Genomic DNA, 22,732 nt, shown 5'->3' with positions numbered 1-22,732 from the left:
AATTAACCGAGTCTGAGCTCGGTTAATTAGGTGACAACAGCTCAGGAACACATCCGCTTTGTTGTTTTTAAAAACACAAACAAAGATTTGCCTTCGTCTAATTTGAGCCAGCGGTCTTTGGTTTGTATTTAATAACTAGAGCGAACCTTCGTCACTGATTCCAGGTGTTGGGGTGACACTTTTGAGAAGGTTTGGATTAAAACAAATTTACATTTTTAAATAAATGTAGAGATTTATTTTCATTTAAAAATAGAAAACGCGTGCCTTCGTCCTCCTCTTCATCACTGCTGAAGGTAACCGCAGGTTTCCTGGACTTTCGAGACTGTCGAGGCGTTACGAACGCGTCGTCGTCGCAGCCGGAAATGGAGGACTTTGATTGGCCTGCAATAAAACCAAGAGGAAAATAAACTAAAATAATTCATCACTAAACATCATTTGTGAAAAAAGTTACATGAGGTGAACTCTGACCCCTTTTGGATTTCTGACGACCTCTGGTGGGCCGAGGCGTACACGCCACCATCCTCTTAGTGGATCCTTCTGCCTTTTGGTTCTCCTCGTCCATCTCAGGACTTTCCACGTTCTCCAAACCTCGAGTGTGAACCGCCGTCAGCCGCTTCTCAAAATCATCAACCTGAGCCTGAAAGATTTGATCATAAATAAAAGTCCTGTCCTGGCCTTTTGCACACGACTGACCTAAGAACGAGCGCCGGTACCTTAAACTGAGGCTTGGCTCCACGGCGGAGCTTGCCGGTGATGGACAGGAGGGGCTGGTAGACTCCAGGTTCGGTCAGCTTGTCGCTGTAACACTCCCAGCTCTCCTGCAGTCTCTTAAACCCGCGCTCACACATGGACAGCAGAGACAGAGAGATGGCCAAGTCGCACCACTGTCGCTCCGTCCTGAGGAGAACATCAAAGGAGAGTTTGAGGGATTTGAAAACAAACCCGATTAGCAGCAACGAAAGGCGGACATCCCAGAGCCAAATAACTTAAAAAAGCTCATTACTCATAAACATGGCATTGCTGTGACATTTGGACCAAATCTCATTTCCCAGGATCCTCTTATGACTAAATTCACTTTGCCATACTATAATTTAAAATGCCCTTGCTTTGAGCTCCGTGTGTGGATGAAGAATGAGTCAGAGGCTGAAGTCTGGCCGGCCCATTCGCTGCACAAACTCAACCAGAAGAGCGTTTCCATGACAGAGTGAATGAGACAGCAGTGCAGGTGACAGGTGAGCTGAACTTGATTCGCTCTCTTCTGTGAGTGAGAGCGCCCACTAATTACCCACACAGCCGCCCCATAATGAAACGCTGCAACAAAAGCTCACAATTTAGACGCAAAGCTGCTGGGAAGAAAAACGAATATGCGGGTCCGAGACGAGGGAACAGATGCACTCACGTTGCAGTCCTGAAGCGCTGACAGAGTTTCTCTACCAGAGACTCCGTCTGCCTCTCTTTAGTGATGTAGGAAAACAGCTGTCTGGAAAAAACACAAGGACAAACGTTACTTTGATTAGGGCGTAAACGAACTCCGAGCAGCTGCGAGACTCACTTCATGATGGTGTTGAAGTCCTCCGAGCTCATGCCCCTCTCTGGATCAGACAGGCGGCTGATGATGTCTGGGAGCAAGTTGTAGATGGCATTGTCCTGACGGGAACGGAAAGAGCAACGTCAAAAACCCTTCAAATGACTATTTTCTGTGTGTGTGTGTGTGTGTGTGTGGTGGTGGTGGGGGGGCACCTTTGAGGACAGCTCATTGAAGAAGTTCAGAGCCAGGCTGCTGATGTGCACCTCCGGGTCAATTAACAGCACAGCGACCTCGCTGACTTGACCTTTGACCTTGAGCACATCCTTAAGCACCAGCTGAGTAAGAACTGTCACGGCGGTCTGCCTCACTGAAGGAACCTCATCGCTCAGTCTGGAACAAGAAGAAAGAGAAGAATCTAATTAGCGGCTACTTTAGTAATAGAGTCTGGCCACGTCCTGCTGCACAAAGAACACCGAGCCAAATATAAACAAGCACAATACAAACATGGAGGTTTAACCCCACAGAAACACCTGCAGACAGGTGAGTCGCACATCCATTATAAATACAACCATTATAACACCAAAAGCACATTACATCATACTTTCTAAAGGGAGACTTTGGCCATCAACGTGTTTTATGTGTGAGGAAAAATATTTTTCTTAAATGTTGTAGAAAGCTCCTCCGATCGGCCTCTGTTCAGAGAAACAGATCTCAGGACTGAGGAGCCATTTTGATTTCCACAAACATTTGTGTAAAAACTGAGTTTGTAAACTCAACACAGAACCTCAAATTCACCGAACAGTTAAACACTCCAGGCTGCTTCTTTTACAGCGACGTAAAGGTTTATTAAAGGGACATTATGGACGTTTGACAGCCAAAACATGTATAGAAATAATAAATGTCTTCTTCATACATTCTCCTGCAATGCCCTGGTCTTGTAGAATGAGCCCTGGCATTTTTACTGTGATTGCCTGTTTTTCTGTAAAATCACAGAAAAAGAGAGATGCTCGGGTCGAGCAGGCTGCTTCATGCGCGTTCACGCTCAGGCATCGCCCGTAGCATTTGCTATCAGTAGCTTTAGCAGCAGAGAGTGAGGTAGTGCCAACTCAGCGACTTTGTCGCTGTTCCTAACGCCTAGTGATGAACCTAGCTACATTTCTGAGGACCCTTAGCTACTTTCTTCTAGATATTTCCTGCAAATTAGCAACAAAATATCCATTTTCGCTCAGAACCGTTCTTTGAATGTTGTTTCAGTTGTCAAAGATATACAGGTGCTGGCCAGTAAATTAGAATATCATCAAAAGGTTGAAAATATTTCAGTAATTCCATTCAAAACGTGAAACTTGTACATTATATTTATGCAATGCACACAGACCAATGTATTTCCGATGTTTATTACGTTTAATTTTGATATTTATAGGTGACAACCAATGAAAACATCAAATCTGGTATCTCAGAAAATTAGAATATTCTAAAGGCCAATGAAAAAATGTTTGTTTCTCTAATGTTGGCCAACTGAAAAGAATGAACATGAAAAGAATGTGCATGTATAGCACTCAATACTTAGTCGGGGCTCCTTTTGCCTCAATAACTGCAGTAATGCGGCGTGGCATGGACTCGATCAGTCTGTGGCACTGCTCAGGTGTTATGAGAGCCCAGGTTGCTCTGATAGTCGTCTTCAGCTCCTCTGCATTGTTGGGTCTAGCGTATTGCATCCTCCGCTTCACAATACCCCATAGATTTTCTATGGGGTTAAGGTCAGGCGAGTTTGCTGGCCAATCAAGGACAGGGATACCATGGTCCTTGAACCAGGTGCTGGTGGTTTTGGCACTGTGTGCAGGTGCCAAGTCCTGTTGAAAGGTGAAGTCTGCATCCCCATAAAGTTGGTCAGCAGCAGGAAGCATGAAGTGCTCTAAAACTTCCTGGTAGACGGTTGCATTGACCCTGGACCTCAGGAAACAGAGTGGGCCAACACCGGCAGATGACATGGCACCCCACACCATCACTGACGGTGGAAACTTTACACTGGACCTCATGCAACGTGGATTCTGTGCTTCTCCGCTCTTCCTCCAGACTCTGGGTCCTTGATTTCCAAAGGAAATGCAGAACTTGCTTTCATCAGAAAACATAACTTTGGACCACTCAGCATCAGTCCAGTCCTTTTTGTCCTTGGCCCAGGCGAGACGCTTCTTGCGCTGTTTCATGTTCAAGAGTGGCTTGACACACGGAATGCGACACCTGAATCCCATGTCTTTCATGAGTCTCCTCGTGGTGGTTCTTGAAGCGCTGACTCCAGCTGCAGTCCACTCTTTGTGGATCTCCCCCACATTTTTGAATGGGTTTGTCGTCACAATTCTCTGCAGGGTGCGGTTATCCCTAGAGCTTGTACACTTTTTTCTACCACATTTTTTCCGTCCCTTCGCCTGTCTGTTAATGTGCTTGGACACAGAGCTCTGCGAACAGCCAGCTTCTTTAGCAATCACCTTTTGTGTCTTGCCCTCCTTGTGCAAGGTGTCAATGATTGTCTTTTGGACAGCTGTTAAGTCAGAAGTCTTCCCCATGATTGTGGTGCCTTCAAAACAAGACTGAGGGACCTTTTAAAGGCCTTTGCAGGTGTTTTGAGTAAATCAGCTGATTAGCGTGGCAGCAGGTGTCTTCTATATTCAGCCTTTTCAGAATATTCTAATTTTTTGAGATACCAAATTTGGAGTTTTCATTAGTTGTCACTTATGAATATCTAATTTAAATGTAATGAACATTGGAAATACATTGGTCTGTGTGCATTGCATGAATATAATGTACAAGTTTCACGTTTTGAATGGAATTACTGAAATATTTTCAACCTTTTGATGATATTCTAATTTACTGGCCAGCACCTGTAAATGTTACAGATACAAAGGACGTGACTGGCGCTTTAGCTCACTTAGTAAGACGTCAGACTCCCGTGCAGAAGATCTGGGTTAGATTCTGGGTGTGAATTTTTTTACAGTAAGATGCCCAAATTTTTATTGAGACTCGCCGAACGGCACTGAATTCACAGATAAAAAAGATGTGGGTTCAACTTTCATTTTTGAACAATTTTTCAAGCAAGGGAAGGGAATGATCTGAGCATGCAGGAGGACTGACCCATCTTAAACCTTTGTCGGCTGTGCTAAAGAGAAAGGTACAGAACCAAATTATTTAATTAATTAGCTGCATGTTCTCCTGTCCTCCGGGCCACACACACACACACGCACACGGGACTGTCTCAGCTGTTAATTTCGTTAAGGAGTGTGCACATAACGTGGCTGACTCAGTTTGCTCTGCAACATTGACATTTTATGTTAAGTCTGGAAGAGTTCTGCTTTTTAGTAGAGTAGCTAATGCTAATGATTAGCTTTCGCTAGTCGGGACGCGCTCTGCTCTCTCCTGGATGCTAACAATTACAACCTTCCTGGTCACGAGACAAGATGGGTGAGTCCATGGACGCTAATTCCACCGTAAGATGTGCAATTGATTGACTTTTCCAATCCAAGAGTTACCATCAGCAGCTAATGAAGGAATTAGGGGTGGTAGATCATTTTCATGTTCAGACACACGTTTCATATTTTGCCATTTTCCTAAAGTAAATAAAATATTTTTGTACATTACTTTTGCTTCAAATATTCAGATTTTATTTCTGTAGCAAAATGCTAAAATGATTAAAGCTAATAATCAGAGACTTTTGTGTTACTTCCGTTTGCTCCAGGAATCACTGCTAACTGACGAAGTGTACCATGTAAGCTGCAGTTTGAGCCGTCAGCCTGAGTTCTGTTACATGTGGGTTTAAGTAAAAACAAACAACCAAGACTACAGAAACCAAGCAGTCACAGCCTCGTCTGCATACGGTGGACTGGACAGGTTGTGTTGCACCCGAAGGCCAATTTAGATTCACCTTCTCCAAAAGCGACAACAAAAGAAACTCATTAACCATTTCTCATTTGCACCAGAGCGCAGGAATACTGGCAGAGGATCACACACTAGTACATGCTACTTCCACATGCCAATGCAGAAGCTTACAACAGCAATTAGCAGGGCAATTAATTCTTAATACGCTTATCAGGAGGCGGCAGGGCAGCAGCCTCGACAACAGCGGAGGTGTTTGTGTGTGGGAGACAATTAGGGAACGCTTAAAAAATGCTTATCGTGTAGAAAACGCTACGAAGGCGGCGACGCATTAAAGAAAATAATGTTTTACATGTCCAGAAAACCTCAACGTGAACATTATCTTCCATAATAATTAAAACAGAACTTCAGCTGCAGCTGGAAACCCACACGGTTAAGTGCTTTTAAAACAAAAGGTGGCTATAAGCTTGAACCTTTGCAGAATCTCAACTCCATCCAATAATATTCCTCTCCCGCTTTCCCAGCCGCACCATACAATTACAGGAGAGTGGCGGCTGGTTGAAGTCACAACCTATAAAACAGCAGTAATTAAAGTGTTCGTCTCCTGATGTGGTCCAGGGCTCCACCCAAGTTCACGCATCGTAATATTTTCAAGTGATGAAAAAACGTCCAGTTCCCATAGCAACCAGAGGTTAGAATCGGGAGTTTGCCAACAGATGGATCATCTCAAAGTTTGTGCCCCCTCCATTAGGGGAGTCGTGACGAGAGAGTAAACTTTTCCCATCATGTGGCTCACTGGAGCATTCCGACAGCGGCCACACTCCACCGGCTGAGAGGAACGTCACGCTGAGCGGTGGTGGGACTCCGACAAACATGGCTCAAGTGTACAAAGATGGGGGGGGGGGGGGGGGTGGTAGATGTTTGCTGGAATTAAACTTCACTTACAGTCCGCCCACTCAGCTGAGGCTTTTTTCTTATGATGAAACCAACTTATCTGAGGAGGATACGATGATGATCTAGAAAATTAAAGCTTGTGTCGCTACAGGAACAATGACAAGGTGCTGACACTGAACAGATTACCGCACGGATCGAAACGGGCTGCGCCGAATTACCTGGCATAGAGATTCTGCGTCCAGGGCTCCAAGATGTTTGGGAAGCGGACTGTGAGGTCACCCAGGGCTATGATGGCGTTAGCCCTCACCACAGGGAGAGTGGACCTTTCCAGCACCGTGAACATGAGACGGACGTTTTCTTCACACACCGATGGGCTGAGAGAAGGGAAACGTAGAAAATTACAACATTTAATTATCAAAAAGACGATGAGAACTTATATTTAGGTGTCTGGAGTCATTTTAAACTTAAAAACTCTTTAAAACTTTTAATAATTCAGCCTTTTTATTGTTCCCGTGGCAACAAGTTAATTAACCCTAATGGATAAGTGCTTTTGATCTCTTAAACGACCATGTGGGAAAACACAATCCGAACAAAAAGTTATTCTGATTCAAATTATGTTCAAGAAAATGAACAATTTAATTGCTTCAGGAGGTTTAGTGAAGTTTTGAAGGAAAAAGAATCACCTAAGAATGAATAAATTTAACAATCTGCTGCTTTTGTTCACCACAGAAGGCTGCAGGAATAAAAACAATCCGCTGGTGTTTATGCTCGGCGCTGGCCTCGAACTGGTAATCTTTACATCAAGCGATTTCATCACTGATAATAAAATAATCATGTACCTTATCATCATGTATTGTGAGAGCGCCAGACACGCAGCCGTGGTGAGCTGAGGGTGGGAGTAATGTCCTGGGGAGCTGCAGACTTTCACCAGCAGAGGAAGGAAAGCACTCAGCAGGTTTTCCTCTAAACAGATTTAGGAGGGATTTTAAATAAACCAATATAGAGATGACTCAGCATTAGAAGTGAGCATTTCATTGTTTGCATCAGTCGTATATTATAGTTGCTGCGTGTCGGAGGTGACTGAACAGAGAAGCTATAAATGAACTGCCCACAGAGACTTATTAAGAGTTTATTTACCAGCCAGTAGCTCCGTTTCACAGATTTTTCTGATGAGTTCAGCTTCTGTATCCTCAGCCGAGGCACCGATCAGCCCAAGCTCCTCCTCCATGGCGCTTTCACCGACCACCTGCTGATAAAAAATTAAATCCCATTAATCCAATTCAACAAAACCTTTAAAATACCCCATGAATAAAAATTTGAGCACCTTTTTTTGCTTCAATTCAGGAAAATTTGCACGAGAGCGAAAGGTTGACGACTACAACTCCTGCAGCTCATGGGGCTGATTGCTCACACCGTGCACCGAGTCCCGCACTCATCAGTCTGAGTCTGACTCCAACTAAAGTCATTAGATGTTTCACATTTTAATCATTCCTCACCGTTTCTTTTCATCCACTCTCACAACACCCAGAATAGCTAAGATGCTTTAGGCTTCATGACTAGAGGTCGCTAGCGTCGACCACGTCGGACAGAAAACCTCTTTAGCGGGCCGTCGTGGCTTCCAGCCCAGATAAGTAGTTTGTGGCGACAAGGTCGCAGATTCCCATCAGACTGTCTGAGAGAAAAAATAAAAGAGGAAAAGATGTGGGCACGAAGAGTAAACGATCATCTTTAATATTCAGAGCTGAAGTAGCACGACGCTCAACCCTCTGACTGCCTCTCCGTAACCGCCCACAGCGGACGGTTGTCGTCTTTAATGCGTTTTTCATTCCTCATACTTTACTCAGGACCAACACACACGATCAACTCCAAACCCTTTAGTTCAACAAAAGCACATCAGAGTGATTTATGAGCCCAACGCAAGAGATGTGGCTGAGTGAGTGAGTGAGTGAGTCCACCTCTGGCTTTCAAGATGATGAGAAAAAAAGAGAAAAGGATAATAAATAAACAAATACAAATAACAGTGATGAACATCCTCCAGAGGTGATTAAGGGAACATTTATCTTCCCTTCTCCTGATAGGCTGAACAATTACGTGCCATCACTCATCTAACTCTGTCGAACACGAATCTCATCATGGAGGCATTCTGCTGAGAAACGTCCCGAGCATCGAACGCCTCAGCAGACATTAGGTGGTTTGGGCTCCATGTTTAATCTCCAAGTAACAGGGAAGTATCTGTTTAGTTCAGTGACAACACTCGGGCTTACCAACGTATCCCATTTAAAGTGACAGTGTGCATTTTTCCTGGCGATAGGGGGCAGTAGATACCTAAATCATTGCAAGAAAGCAGTACTTTTGTGTTGGAATGAGACCGTACCAACGGATGCCCATTGGGGTCAAAAAGCCCTGGGGAGTGCAAACTTTAGCAAAACTTTCATCACTGGCAACAAGTGAAGAGGGAAATGTGTAAAACAACGAAGAATGACAAAGGTTTTGTTACCGTTTGTTACAAATCAGTAAATGCATTTTGCCCTGATGGGCTCCCGTAGAAGGAAACATGGCAACTAATATGGCCTCGCCCAGAGACTCAGACCCGCTCCCATGTATTTTAAAACAGATTTTAATGGTTATATGTTACAAAGCCACCAATACTTTTCAACAGCTGGGCATCATTTCATTCATTTTCAACAAAATTTTGATGGATATTTCCAGAAATGAAAGGTAAAAACTAAACATCGCCTCTTTAAAGGGACATTATGGATGTATGACAGCCAAAACATGTATAGAAATAATAAATGTCTTCTTCATACATTCTCCTGCAATGTCCTGGTCCTGTAGAATGAGCCCTGGCATTTTTACTGTGATTGCCCGTTTTTCTGTAAAATCACAGAAAAAGAGAGATGCTCGGGTTGAGCAGGCTGCTTCATGCGCGTTCACGCTCAGGCATCGCCCGTAGCATTTGCTATCAGTAGCTTTAGCAGCAGAGAGAGAGGTAGTGCCAACTCAGCGACTTTGTCGCTGTTCCTAACGCCTAGTGACAAAGCTAGCTACAATTCTGAGGACCCTTAGCTACTTTCTGTAGAACTTTCTAGATATTTCCTGCAAATTAGCAACAAAATAGCCATTTTTGCTCCGAACCGTTCTTTGGTTTGACGTTTCAGGTGTCATCAAGGATATAAATGTTACAGATACTGTAAATGTTACTGGAGTGTGGCTCACCTAGTAAGATGTCGGACTTTCATGCAGAAGACCCGGGTTCGATTCTGGGTGTGAACATAGTTCATTTAGAGTTTCTTTTTTACATTAATGGTATATTTTTTTACAGTAAGATGCCCAAATTGTTATTTGAGACTCGCCGAACGGCATTGAATTCACAGATAAAAAGATGTGGGTTCAACTTTCATTTTGGAACAATTTTTCAAGCAAGGGAAGGGAATGATCTGAGCATGCAGGAGACCGACCCATCATAAACCTTTGTCAGCTGTGCTGAAGAGAAAGGTACAGAACCAAATTATTTAATATTGATTTGCTGCGCGTTCTCCTGTCCTCCGGGCCACACACACACGGGACTGTCTCAGCTGTTATTTTCGTTAAGGAGTGTGCACGTACAGCATGCGCGTCTCGTGCACGAGCCTACTATTGAAGCTGCCATTACGCTTTTGGCCTGAGGGGGCAATCGCGAGCATAAAAATTCAAAACTCCGTTAAGTCCCTTTAAAGGTAGACGCGTGCATAAATTCAAACTGCACCTATGGTGTGATCTGTAAGGAAGAGGATTAAGCCTGATTCATGCTTCTCCGTCTGCGTCAGTGCGGACACACGCAACGTCCTTGCGGGCCTGCCGGAGAGCTCCGCAAGGACGGACGGAGTCGAGCTCTCTTTTCTAAACATTCGTCAGTCGAGACGGAGAACGCAAGCTTGTGATTGGTCAGGATGCCGCTGTCGTCTACACCGCCACCATTGCGCCCTCAAAAACATAAAGAGAGCTGAGGATACGGAGAAGACACGGAGAAGCTTGAAGAATACCTTGCGAAAAAACTCTAAAAACATGAACATTAAATTCCCCGTGACTGGAGGAGTGAAAAGATGCGCAGCAAGCGTTTTATTTGTGGACGGAAATGACAGGAAACGTGGGTTTAGAGGTGGCGAGTGCATGAAGAGGTGGAGGAGAATGAGAGAGTCTGTTAAAAAGTCTCTATATTGTGTTTTTTTTTGTATATAAAACACACTATCTTGGACCGGATACAACAGAACAGCACTACGCCCTCTGTTGTCCTGGCGGGGAATTGCTTTGCAACACTCCCCAGGAGACGGAGAAGTATGAGGGCAAAATGCTTCCGTCAATCTGTGCGTGTCTGTGCCTTGCGGAGCTGACGGAGAAGCATGAACCAGGCTTAAGGGTCACTGAAAACAAAATGAGACCGAATTCTGTTTTTCTTTTCTCAGTGGCCCTAAAGGTTGGTTTATGCTTGACGCGTCCGCAAGGTCCGCACGGAAAAGTTGCGTCATTTTAACAACCACACCCCTCCACCGCGTCTCCGCACGGCCCAAGAGTTCCGCAACGCGCACCTCGGAAAATTTCTAACCACGCGGACAGACGGACGCAGAAAAACATGGCAGACCGGCAAGAACTAGTATGGCAGAGGTTCGTAAATACAGACATTTGTATGATTCAGCTCTCAGAGATCACCGTGATCAACATGTAGTTAATAATTCTTGGAGAGAAATGGCTCGCACTGTCGGAAAAGATGAGGGCGCTGTTAAAAATGCTGAAATGCCATGTTGTAAACAACAGTAATTTCTACTTCTACTATGGTGTAGTTGGATGCATGCCGTAGAGCTCCATGCTGCCCCCTACAGTTTGGGAGAATATTGGCTCACCGCAGAGACAAGCCACATGAACCATAAAAGCTGCGAGTTGTGAAGCGCGTTCCATCCGCGAGCCGCATCACCGCGCGGACAGTGAATGAGTCAAGCATAAACCAAGCTTAATCCTCTTCCACATAAGTAAGTTTATTATTAGCTTTTACATTTAAATCATTAATAGGACACAGATCTATTGCTTGTCCAACCTGTACAGCATCTTATTACCTTAGCTTTACTGGCCGGTCCTTTTTCCTTCTCCTCCCTCTCCTCGGTCTCCCCTCTCCTTCTCCGCAGCTCAGCGCTCACGCTGCGCTCAAGGTGAGAAACCTGCCAAAAAGCCACGCATCCACAGAGAGCCAAAAGCTGGGCCAGACACACACAGTTCACTGCAGGAGAGAAAAGAACCACGTGGCGATGTTTAATTACGCGTGTTAACAAATCGTCAAGACGAGCCACGCGGCATCGGCCGCTAAGACAGCAGGGCCGACCTTGCTCACTGGCCTCTAGAGATCCATCCTGCAATTGGCCAACGTCCTTGTTGACTTCGCCACCTTCTGCAATCTGGTCAAGCAAAAGGCGAGCGCATCGCTGGAGCAGCCGGGAGCACAGCTGGTCTGGGGATTCAGCCAGGAAGTAGATGAGACGAACAGCCTGTTCCATGAAGCTCTGCCAGTATGGGTCTTCCATCACCACACCTGGGGCGAATACAGAAAAGACATCAGAGGATGAAACCACAGGTAGCGGAAACTACAACAAATACATCTAAAGAAAAGGTCCCATTTTGGTCGTTTACCTTCTGCAACAGCCTGAGTCAGGCTGCTGAATAGCTGGTGCTCCTGAGGAAGCCTGAAAGGAGCCCCTTTAGTTTGCTGGTGGAAATGACAAAAAGGACAAAAACATGTTAAACTTTAATAAACTCGAGTTTGTCAAACTGATGCCTGTAATTGTAAATGTGTCAAAAATTAGGGATCTATTATGAGAAAAGCACTATTGGAAAACTATTTCATAATTTACATTATAAATCTTAGTTTTAAACCAGAGTGTTGGTATAATTGTGTCGAGATGCATTCAACACCAAAAACATAAACACATAGTCTTAAACTTTGTTTTCTCAGTGGTTAAGGCCGAAAAACGAACATTAAGTTTATTTTACCTCCTGATAAATAATCTACAAACCAAATGAAAGTAAAAAATATAGATGTGATTTATTAAAGGACCACGTTTTATTGTCATTTTCGCATCAGAAACACCTCCAAAGTGGTTTTTGGCTCCACACATGAACCTACTCCTGGTCTGCTATTGTAAAACAGCTGGATGGGCTTATAACATCTGACCTGCCACTTCCCATTGAGGAAGTTCCCAACCTGCCCCCTCCTCCCCTGGACTGTAAACACTAACACCCAGTCTTTCTGTGTAGCAAGCAGGGAATTTAATCTCCAGTTATGAAGAAGTGATTTCTTTCTCATCTAGTCTGAACTTTAAATGCCTGGAACCCACAAATGGACTTTTGTCTGCAAGAGGAACAGGATACCTGTCCAGTCTTCCTGAAGAATAGCCAGAAATTGTTGGACTTTATCTTCAGGAGCTCCCAAAAACCAAGCCAGAATGTGACTGATTTCAGACTGCTCGATAAACCACCACCAGTAACAAAATGGGTTTTCAGATTGTTTACTTCTTCAAAATGGCGCCGTTCTAATGATGAAACAACCAGATGGAACGACCAGGGCGGTGAGTACAAACAAACTGGTTGCTTAGGTGTCGACAAAGCAGATCACTGTTCTCCATTAAGTCCCAGTTTTCCACTAAAAGCCACAGTTCGCTGCAGCACCTCAGACAGAAACACAGTAAATGGCCTGTATTTGGTATAGTGCCTTCTAGAGTCCTGGAACCCCCCCCCCAATTCATCCATTCACACACACATTCACACACTGGTGGGGATGAGCTACGATGTAGCCACAGAGGCGAGGCTGCCGAGCACTGGCGCCACTGGTCCCTCCGAACACCACCAGCAGGCAAGGTGGGTTAAGTGTCTTGCCCAAGGACACAACGACAGCGACCGACTGAGCGGGGCTCAAACCTGCAACATTCCGATTACGGGGCGAGCGCTTAACTCCTGTGCCACCGTCTCCCAAAGAGTCAGTCAACACTGAAAGATGCTCCAACGCCGGGGACACACCGGCCGCAGAAGCGCCGAGAAGCGAATTGCTCACGAAATTCGGCCGCTGCTCGCCGCTCCTCAGTTCAGATTAGACGCGCCCCAGTCGAGGCGCGCCTCGGCTGTAGTTTTTCTTTTTACCACTTGGTGTCCTCCATTTCCTCTCTGCCTTTTCTCAGCTCTTTTCCTCTACGTTTGAGTGTGTGTGTATGTGTGTGTGTGTGAACCTATGGTATGAACCTATGGTATGGTTGTTTCTGCCAGTTGAATCTCTTGGAACCCGCTCCAGTTCTGCAGCTGTATCCTAGCAGTTTCTTCCGACATGGGTACGTAAATAACCACGTTTTTCGGGGGTCGTACAGCTCCTTGTGTTTCTCAACTTCCATAATTAATTTAAAGTCATTCATATTAACTGCTTGCCTCAGACTTTCTGCCTCTGTCCCGTTTGCTCCGGTGAAAAGACACCCAAAACCACACCCCCTTCACGTGGTCACACACGCACACAAGTTCGATGTGTGTGTATGTGTGTGTGTGTTCGTGCGGTTTTTCTGCAGTATCTGATTACGAACACATTTGACTATTGCGGAATTTTATTTTGAAATGCTTTATTTTATTAAATTTACCGGCCTGCCTCTATGTCTAGGTTTGAATTCCTGCCAGAATTGACGCGATTCACCCACGGCTCGCGAAAAAATAGAGTAGAAGCCCAAATGATCGCTGCACGGCGCAGGCTGGAGCGCCGGCGCGAGGCGATTCGCGGCGCTTTGGCGGCCCATGTGGTCTATAGAATAGCTTAACAAGGGCGCCGAATGAAGGCGGTCCCATTTTCGCGGCGCTTCCACGGCCGGTGTGTCCCCGGCGTAAAAGAGAAAGTGCCACTGGACAGAATTACAGTCTGCTGTAGCCACGCTGCTACAGGTGTTGTGCAGAGAAAAAGGCGCCTGCCACGGCGCTGCATGCCTGCCCTTTCGAAAGGACGTGCATCACTCAGCTGCAATTTCGTGACGTGAACAATTTGAAATATGAGCAATGATGTTACTTCTGAATATATTCATATTAAAATATTTTTATTTGAACAATAAATGTACTAAATAAGTGAAATTTAAAGGATGTGTTTTCCTTTTTCCTTATTTTGATGCTTTGCTGAAGTATCTGAATGGGACTTGGTACTGGCAGATCAAAGTCAAATTGCTCGGACTCTTATTGGGAGCAAACAAATGTGATGGGAACATCCCTACCAATGATGCAGATCAAGTGTACTAAAACTAGGAAACATCTAAAACATGCTAGGTAGGGGTCGGGCACACTTAACTGAGATGGAAACAAAACATGGCTGACACTCTTACCCTGACGTGGTCAGTGATGCTGCAGATGGTCAGAACCGTGTCTCTTGCTAGAAGGAAGTCTTCAGTCACTTTTTCTCCCAGAGCCACTGAACAAAGTGTGTCCAAGTTACTGAGCACCACCTCTCGCTCCTCCCTGTTACAGTTGCACACAGCATACACACTTAAAAGAACACCACGCTAAAGCTTACATTTTTTATTCCCTAATGACCACATCTTTATGCAAAACCAGGTAATAACACTGCCCTCCATCACCCCATGGACTCCATGCTGGCCTCGCCTGTGTGCCTGGATAATGCACGTAGGAGGGCAAGTTAGGAAAAGCACGGAAGGTTTAATAGGTTATGAGTTCTGCCGATGCTGGATGAGGAAGCAGCAGTGTGGGCAGACTGCAGATACCCTTTACTCTCTAATAGAAAAGGTCCTGGCTAGAAGCCTGGTTATTCGGTCGTGACTTCGATTACAGCGAAGAAGAGCAGAGGCTGGGCTTGTGCTCTGCCTAATGAGGATTTGCTGAATTTTAAGTCGCTGAGGCCGGACTGAAACGGGTTATTATCAAGACAGCAACAGCACCTGATGTAGGTTTTTTCCCTACCAACAGGTAAAAACCAAAGCCTGTGGAATGTGATAAACAGAAATAATGTTCGGTGCCCAGATTAGTTTGTTTAAATGACTAATCAAGTTGGAAATAAAGTAAAGTTACTGATTCTGTCTGTTTAATTCCTTCACTAAAAGTCTTAATTGCCAGAAAGATTTTGTTTTTTATTTTGAAGGAAAAATGTAAAGACCAAGTTCACTGAAAAACTGTTTAGCTTTTTATAAATATGATCGGTGACTGAGTTTGCACGCAGGCTAAACCTGAAAACAGTCTTCTACCCCGCTTTCCTGATTTTAGCCGCCGACAGAAAAGACAGGAAAACACTCAGATCTACGCCGCCCTGTAAATTAGCATTCATGAACTCACCCAGCTTGGCTCGCGACAGGGAGCCGTTGATGACTTAGCATCTCAGCCAGTAGAAGCTAACTGTTAGCATTATCAACTCCACCACACAGCAGAACTCCTTCAGACTTGTTTCATTTGTGAAAACGGAAACATCAACGTTGCAAACAGAGTCAGTTTGCCATGAATAATTCAGCAGCCATGAGTTTGTGAAGGTAAACATCGAAAATAGCTTTAGAGAAAGATTCTGCCCTCAGATTACCAAAGAAGAAACTCATCGTTCACGGAACGGCAAAGAGGGATGGGTGAACTTTTTGCCTTTTGCAAACACACACACACACACACACACACACACACACACACACACACACACACACACACACACACACACACACACACACTGTCAGCATCACCCCAAGAAATGACTCCTCTAAGACTGTAGAGGAATAATTTGGGTTGAGCCAAGTTGCTGTCGGCAGGCCCTTACAGCAGAGCAGAAATCCTCCTCTGCACTACCAAGATTACCCGCCAGTCAAAGCAAAAAGGACCCAGCTCTCGTTCCGTGAGCTCGTATTCGCCTTGGTCTCATCACCGGGCAAAAGGCAAAGGAAACATCAAAAACAAACAACGCTTTCTCAAAGCGGAGCACAGGAGACGCTTGAAAAGCTAATATTTTAGCTTGTAGACTGTAATGAATGAAATTAAACTAGAACCACTTTTTATCCATATGCGAGTCGTGTTGCTGTTAGCCAATCAGAGAAGAGATGTCCGAATAACAGGAAGTAATAAGTAAGAACCTTCACAGACAACAGGAAGTAATATGCCAAAACCTGCTGTCTGCTGCTCCCCTCTCTGCTGGCTGAATTCTACTTGAAACAAGAGCACCAGCTGGAGGATACACTGACCACTTTTCACACTTGACTACTTTCTTCTACAATCTGCTCTTTAACTGTATTATTTTCTGCAATTTCAGCTGTTAACTTTATTTTTTCTCTAAGTGTTTTTTCTTCCCAGAAGAAGCTACAATGATGTTCTGCTGAGCTGTGGTGGCCCCATCGTCTAAAGCCTGATTTATGCTTCTCCGTCTGCGTCAGTGCGGAGCAAACGCAACGCCATTATCCGTCCTTGTGTAGGGCCCCGGCAGGCACGCAAGTACGTACGGAGTCGAGCCCACTTTTTTAAACATCCGTCGAATGAGACGGATTACGCAAGCTTGTGATTGGTCAGGACGCCACTTTTGTTTACAGCGCCGCCATTGCAAAGAGAGCCGAGTTTAACTAGCGGCAGACACGGAGAAGCTTGAAGAATACCTCGCGAAAAAACTCTAAAAATATGAACGTTTAATCCTCCCGTGACTGGAGAAGTGAAAAGATGCGCAGCAAGCGTTTTATTTGTGGACGGAAATGACAGGAAACGTGGGTTTAGAGGTGGGGAGCGCAAGAAGCGGTGGGAGAATGAGAGACAAATATGTCCGTGTTGAAAGTCTCTTATATACACAAAAAACACAATATAAACAAACGATCTTGGACCGATACATGACAGGATACCACAGAACAGCGCTACGCCCTCTGTTGTCCTGCCGGGCAATTGCTTTGCAACACTCTCCAGGAGACGGAGAAGTAAAAGAGCAAAACGCTTCCGTCAATCCGTGCGTGTCTGTCCCTTGCGGAGCTGACGGAGAAGCATAAACCAGGCTTAACACACTGCTGCTAACCACTAAAACATTCTCCCTCTCCTGATAATAACTTTTTGCTTTCCTTGACGTTGGATGTGCTACTACTAGTTTATCCGTTTAATCATAGATCCACTAGGATACATACAATAAAGTGTATCTCTCGCTAAATACAATATTTACTAAGCAATCACAATGTAACCATAGACACATTGCTGTGTGTGTGTGTGTGTGTGTGTGTGTGCGTGCTCGGTCTCCTCCATCCCCAGTGAGTCGTGGAGGATGGCTGCTTATACTGAGCCAGGATCCTCTGGAGGTTTCTTCCTGTTAAAAGGGAGTTTTCCTCTCCACTGTCGCTATATACTTGTTTAGCATGAGGATTGCTGTATAGTCACTGACACTAGTCAGTGACTTGATGCAATTTGCTGGGTTCTTTATATAGGAAACATTATTTCTGATTGGCTTAATGAACTGACCTGAAGTGAAATGTTTACTATGTGAAGTACTTTGAGACAACTCTTGTCGTGATTTGGCGCTTTATAAATAAAATTGAATTGAATCCTTCATTAGCTCTGCTACATGAACAACACATCACACTAAGGTCACAGTGGATGTAGTCACGTTTGACAGTCTGAGCAGACTTAAACAAAACTTTATTTAGATGTTTTGTGTATTGCAGGAGGACAAAAGGCTTCAGGAGTTTACCGTGCAGCCATGCCCAGCAGCAGCACCGCAGCTCTCTTGTGTAAGACCGACGTTTCGCGTTTTCCGGTAAATCTCTCCCACAAGACCTGAATCACCGTGGACTGGAGATTGCTGCCGCTGCCAAAGAACTCCTGCACCTACGGAGACATGAATGCACAGTTACACCATTCCTTATAGGCTTCAAGCGTTTACATTCAAAACATCTCCATAGAAAATCCCTTTAGTGCACACTGTGGAACATTTAGATGCTCCCCAGCATTATGCAAAAATGTGCTTTTATAAGGGTGCAGAAATAAAAAAGATTTAAATGATTCATACGCGAGTAATTATTACTCACTATTTCCTCAAGACACTGGATGGTTCCCAGAGATGCATCCACCATCAGTTCAGAGAGGCTGTCGATGAGAGTCTGGGCTTTCATCCTAACAAAAACACCACACAGACATGGTTCTCACCACGTACTACGTCCTATTTGATTTTCATTTTGGCCCAGATTTTATTCTACATGCTTGCAAAACAATCCAGAAGGCAAACAAAATGTTTACGGGTTTATGTGAAAGGTATAAGAAGTGAAGCCATTAACCAAACCTACTTGTTAAACCCAAGTATGAAGAATGTGAACACAGGGTATCTGCAGGTTTAAGGGAGCCAAATGTAAGACTTTTTAAGGACCCGCAGATACCCTGGAACAGGAACGGAACGGTTTCATCATTAAATAGTGAAAAAGCAGCGGAACAGACCTGATCGTGTCTCCCTGAGGGTTCAGATACAGGCGTCTGTAGGCCTGAACGACGGCGTCTTTAATGGCCGCATCAGTGGACCAGACCAGAGGTAGCATCTTCCTCACGCCGCTAATAGAGTTAGCAACACTGAACTCGCACACAGTCACACAGAACTGCACTGCTTCCTGGACCACTAAGAATAAACAAAAACTAAATCTCAGACTGTGCTACTTCATCTCTAGTACACTGAAATGACAAACGGAGACGTCAGTGGACGAGACCGTCTACCTGAGGTTATTTTCCAGTAGAGCATGTTGTTGATGACAGAAATTGCTCTCTCCACTTGTAAGGCAAAAGTTTCTGTGTCTCTCAAGTACTGCACAAGCATCTCCTGCTTTTTCAGCTCGCCATCCTCCCCCTCTTTCTCTTCCTCTACAGGGGTAGGTGGCAGATTCTGGCTGAGCTCAGAGGAATCTTCACCGGAGCCTGAGGGGAACACCGTGGATTAATTACTGACAGCGGAACCGCGTCAGCTGGCGCGTTAAAATAAACCCTCCACAACATTTACAAGCTTTCTGTAAATCTCACGCTTTTAGATCAAACTAAATACCAGCAGGAAGGAAGTGATCACTCATGTCAAAATAAAAACTCATTTACTTTTATGATCCATAATAACATTACGGCCACCTGGGAAGTCTGGAATGGAAACATTAGCAGAAAGGCTTTAGGGGTCATTGTGGAAGGGTTTCGGACTGAAAGTGGAGTTGGGATGGGGTGAACTCAGACTGTAGGGAGGTACTGCTCTGTGGTGCAGCATGGCAAACGTCAAGGCAACGCCCATAAGGAGAGTACGTCAACTCTTACCCGAGTCGAACTCCACACACACTTCTGGTTTAAAAAAAATGCTCCAAAAGGAGGCGTCGCCTGGCGGAGAGAGCGGTGCTGAGTTGCTAAATTTTGAGGGGGGGCTTTCTCTTTAAAGAAACTTTACGGAGTTTTGAATTTTTATGCTCGTGATTGCCCCCTCAGGCCAAAAGCGTAACGGCAGCTTCAATAGTAGGCTCGTGCACGAGGTGCGCATGCTGTACGTGCACACTCCTTAACGAAAATAACAGCTGAGACAGTCCCTTGTGTGTGATGGTGTGTGTGTGTGTCGGAGGACAGGAGAACATGCAGCTAATTAATTAAATAATTTGGTTCTGTACCTTTCTCTTCAGCACAGCCGACAAAGGTTTAAGATGGGTCAGTCCTCCTGCATGCTCAGATCATTCCCTTCCCTTGCTTGAAAAATTGTTCCAAAATGAAAGTTGAACCCACATCTTTTTTATCTGTGAATTCAATGCCGTTCGGCGAGTCTCAAATAAAAATTTGGGCATCTTACTGTAAAAAAATATACCATTAATGTAAAAAGGAAACTTAAATGAACTATGTTCACAACCAGATTCAAACCCAGGTCTTTTGCATGAGAGTCAGACATCTTACAAGGTGAGCTACACTCTAGTAGCATTCAAGGTATCTGTAACTTTTATACCCTTGATGACACCTGAAATGTCAAACCAAAGAACGGTTTGGAGCGAAAATGGCTATTTTGTTGCTAATTTGCAGGAAATATCTAGAAGAAAGTAACTAAGGGTCCTCAGAAATGTAGCTAGGTTCATCACTAGGCGTTAGGAACAGCGACAAAGTGGCACTACCTCTCTCTCTGCTGCTAAAGCTACGGATAGCAAACGCTACGGGCTATGCCTGAGCGTGAACGTGCATTAAGCAGCCTGCTCGACCCGAGCATCTCTCTTTTTCTGTGATTTTACAGAAAAACAGGCAATCACAGTAAAAATGCCAGGGCTCATTCTACAGGACCAGGGCATTGCAGGAGAATGTATGAAGAAGACATTTATTATTTCTATACATGTTTTAGCTGTCAAACTTCCATAATGCCCCTTTAAATAAGACGAGCACTGATTTATTTCTGCCTGTCGGCCATAATGTTATAATTTATGGGAGCAATTTAAACAAGATTAATTGAACTGACATCTCATCGAGACAAAAACATGCATGAATTAAACTGCTTGCTTGTTTCCGCGGTTACGACTGAACAGTTAGGCACAGTGCTGGTGGACATCTGCGCCGTCTGACTAGATTAGTTTAACCACATCTGTAATTCACTTCATTAAAAAGACAAATATTATAGAAATGTCAACGTAAAAACATTTCATCAACCAAAGCGACCAGGATTACGTTTATTTGGCTAATTTTGCTTCCTCTGAGAACTCCAAGAGATCCATGTTTTACCTTTAAAAATGAACGCCATTGCATCCATCAGATTGTCAGGGGTGAGTGTAGACAAGGAGGCAAACATCTCAGATTCAGGAAAGCTACTGTGAGCTCGTATACACAGCTGAACAGCTTTCCTACAGAAAGATGGAGGTGCACAGATAATCACGTCAAATGTGTGTACGTGTGACATCGTGTGATGCTGGATAACTTTAATAACCCTGATGGGTCTGTTTTCACTCAGGTCTCCACAGGTGATTAGCATTACCTGTATTTGTTGACACGAAGGAACTGAGCTATCCTCAGTGCAGCTGCTCTGTCGTCTTCTGCTGGCTTTTCTTCCTCCGGATCCCCGTCTTCCTCGTCCTCTTGCTCCTCTCTCTCCGTTTCACTCGTGGGCTCCAGAGCTGTCCTGGCTGTTTCAAGGAGCTCAGGCTCCATGGCAGCCCACAGCTCAGACGCTTTGATCACTGCCACTGCAGGAAGAAAACGGAAAATATATATTCCAATACTGTGACAGCAACTCATGCTAAAGCTGCAAAGAAAATGTCAAACAATGCATTGACCAATTAAAATAGCAACAGGAGGCATGTGCCTTCACCCCCTAATTAATGACAAAGTGACATTTTTAAAGCGGACATGAACAAAATAGAAAAGACTTTATTTCCCCCCATTTCTGATCAAAAAACATCTCAACTAAGTAATTGGACCGGGATGCTGAATTTAGATGTGAATCAGAATTGGAAAAAAAATATTTCATAGCATATCAGCAAGAGCAAATTGGACACACACACACACACACACACACACACACACACACACACACACACACACACACACACACACACACACACACACACACACACACACACACACACACACACACACACACACACACACACACACACACACACACACACACACACACACACACACACACACACACACACACACACACACCTTTCTACCATAGTGAGGACCCTCCATTGACTTCCATTCATTTTTGTGATTTCACCATGCCTAACCCTAACCCTAACCCTAACCCCAACGCTGATCTAGTCCTAACCCTAACCTTAAAGAAAACTTGGCTGCATGGTGGCACAGTGGTTAGCACTGTTGCCTCACAGCACGAAGGTTGCAGGTTCGAAACTCAGCTGCGGCCTTTCTGCGTGGGGTTGCGTGTTCTCCCCATGCATGCGTGGGTTTCCTCCGGGTGCTCCGGTTTCCCCCACAGATCACAACATGCCCTATAGGTTATAAATTGTAAGTCGCTTTGGATAAAAGCATCTTCCAAATAAATAAACATAAAACTTAATTCACATAATACCTCTAACTGGTAAAGTGAGCTTCTGGTACGCTTCTAAATAAAAGTGAGGAACAAAAAAAATGTCCTCACTTTGTAGGAAAAATGGTCCTCAGTATGTACCACACACACACACACACACACACACACACACACACACACACACACACACACACACACACACACACACACACACACACACACACACACACACACACACACACACACACACACACACACACACACACACACACACACACACACACAGGGTATCTGCAGGTTTAAGGGAGCCAAATTTAAGACTTTGAAGACTTTTTTAAGGCCACTTTGACAAAATTGAAGCAATTTTTTTAAATTTAAGCTATAATTTCCAGCTATCGCCTGGAACCGGTGCAAACCACGTCGTGAACGTGGGATTAGCCAACCAGTCACCATTAAAATTGCACTTCCCCATGGCACAAGCTCCCTCTAGT

General features: G+C 44.6%; 1 protein-coding gene and 1 non-coding gene across 3 annotated transcripts in view; both read right to left on the bottom strand.

Moving 5' to 3' along the window:
• The window catches only part of ncapd2 (non-SMC condensin I complex, subunit D2), a 31,872-nt gene that overhangs the window by 1,981 nt on the left and 7,159 nt on the right, over window positions 1-22,732 (bottom strand). Inside the window, exons 13-31 of one of the 2 annotated variants that reach the window (XM_015950197.3) lie at window positions 21,225-21,432; window positions 20,975-21,093; window positions 18,974-19,171; window positions 18,704-18,878; window positions 18,301-18,385; window positions 17,964-18,100; window positions 14,650-14,782; window positions 11,942-12,017; window positions 11,637-11,843; window positions 11,374-11,534; window positions 7,424-7,535; window positions 7,126-7,249; window positions 6,505-6,660; window positions 1,741-1,918; window positions 1,553-1,647; window positions 1,400-1,480; window positions 714-897; window positions 469-637; window positions 265-381 (exon numbers count right to left, since the gene is read on the bottom strand). In XM_015950197.3, the coding sequence (XP_015805683.3) occupies window positions 265-381; window positions 469-637; window positions 714-897; window positions 1,400-1,480; window positions 1,553-1,647; window positions 1,741-1,918; window positions 6,505-6,660; window positions 7,126-7,249; window positions 7,424-7,535; window positions 11,374-11,534; window positions 11,637-11,843; window positions 11,942-12,017; window positions 14,650-14,782; window positions 17,964-18,100; window positions 18,301-18,385; window positions 18,704-18,878; window positions 18,974-19,171; window positions 20,975-21,093; window positions 21,225-21,432 (2,715 nt within the window). The remainder of the gene's footprint in view (window positions 1-264; window positions 382-468; window positions 638-713; window positions 898-1,399; window positions 1,481-1,552; window positions 1,648-1,740; window positions 1,919-6,504; window positions 6,661-7,125; window positions 7,250-7,423; window positions 7,536-11,373; window positions 11,535-11,636; window positions 11,844-11,941; window positions 12,018-14,649; window positions 14,783-17,963; window positions 18,101-18,300; window positions 18,386-18,703; window positions 18,879-18,973; window positions 19,172-20,974; window positions 21,094-21,224; window positions 21,433-22,732) is intronic. The other variant, XM_015950198.3, reaches the window with a different exon arrangement.
• LOC129163534 (small nucleolar RNA U85) lies at window positions 15,835-16,183 on the bottom strand. The gene has a single exon (XR_008563396.2). It is a non-coding gene; the product is annotated as a small nucleolar RNA U85 (small nucleolar RNA).

This window comes from Nothobranchius furzeri, chromosome 5 (genome assembly GCF_043380555.1).
Source record: "Nothobranchius furzeri strain GRZ-AD chromosome 5, NfurGRZ-RIMD1, whole genome shotgun sequence".
Taxonomy (NCBI): Eukaryota; Metazoa; Chordata; class Actinopteri; order Cyprinodontiformes; family Nothobranchiidae; genus Nothobranchius; species Nothobranchius furzeri.
Note: the sequence above shows the minus strand (reverse complement) of the source record. Positions and strands in the feature narration are given on the sequence as shown.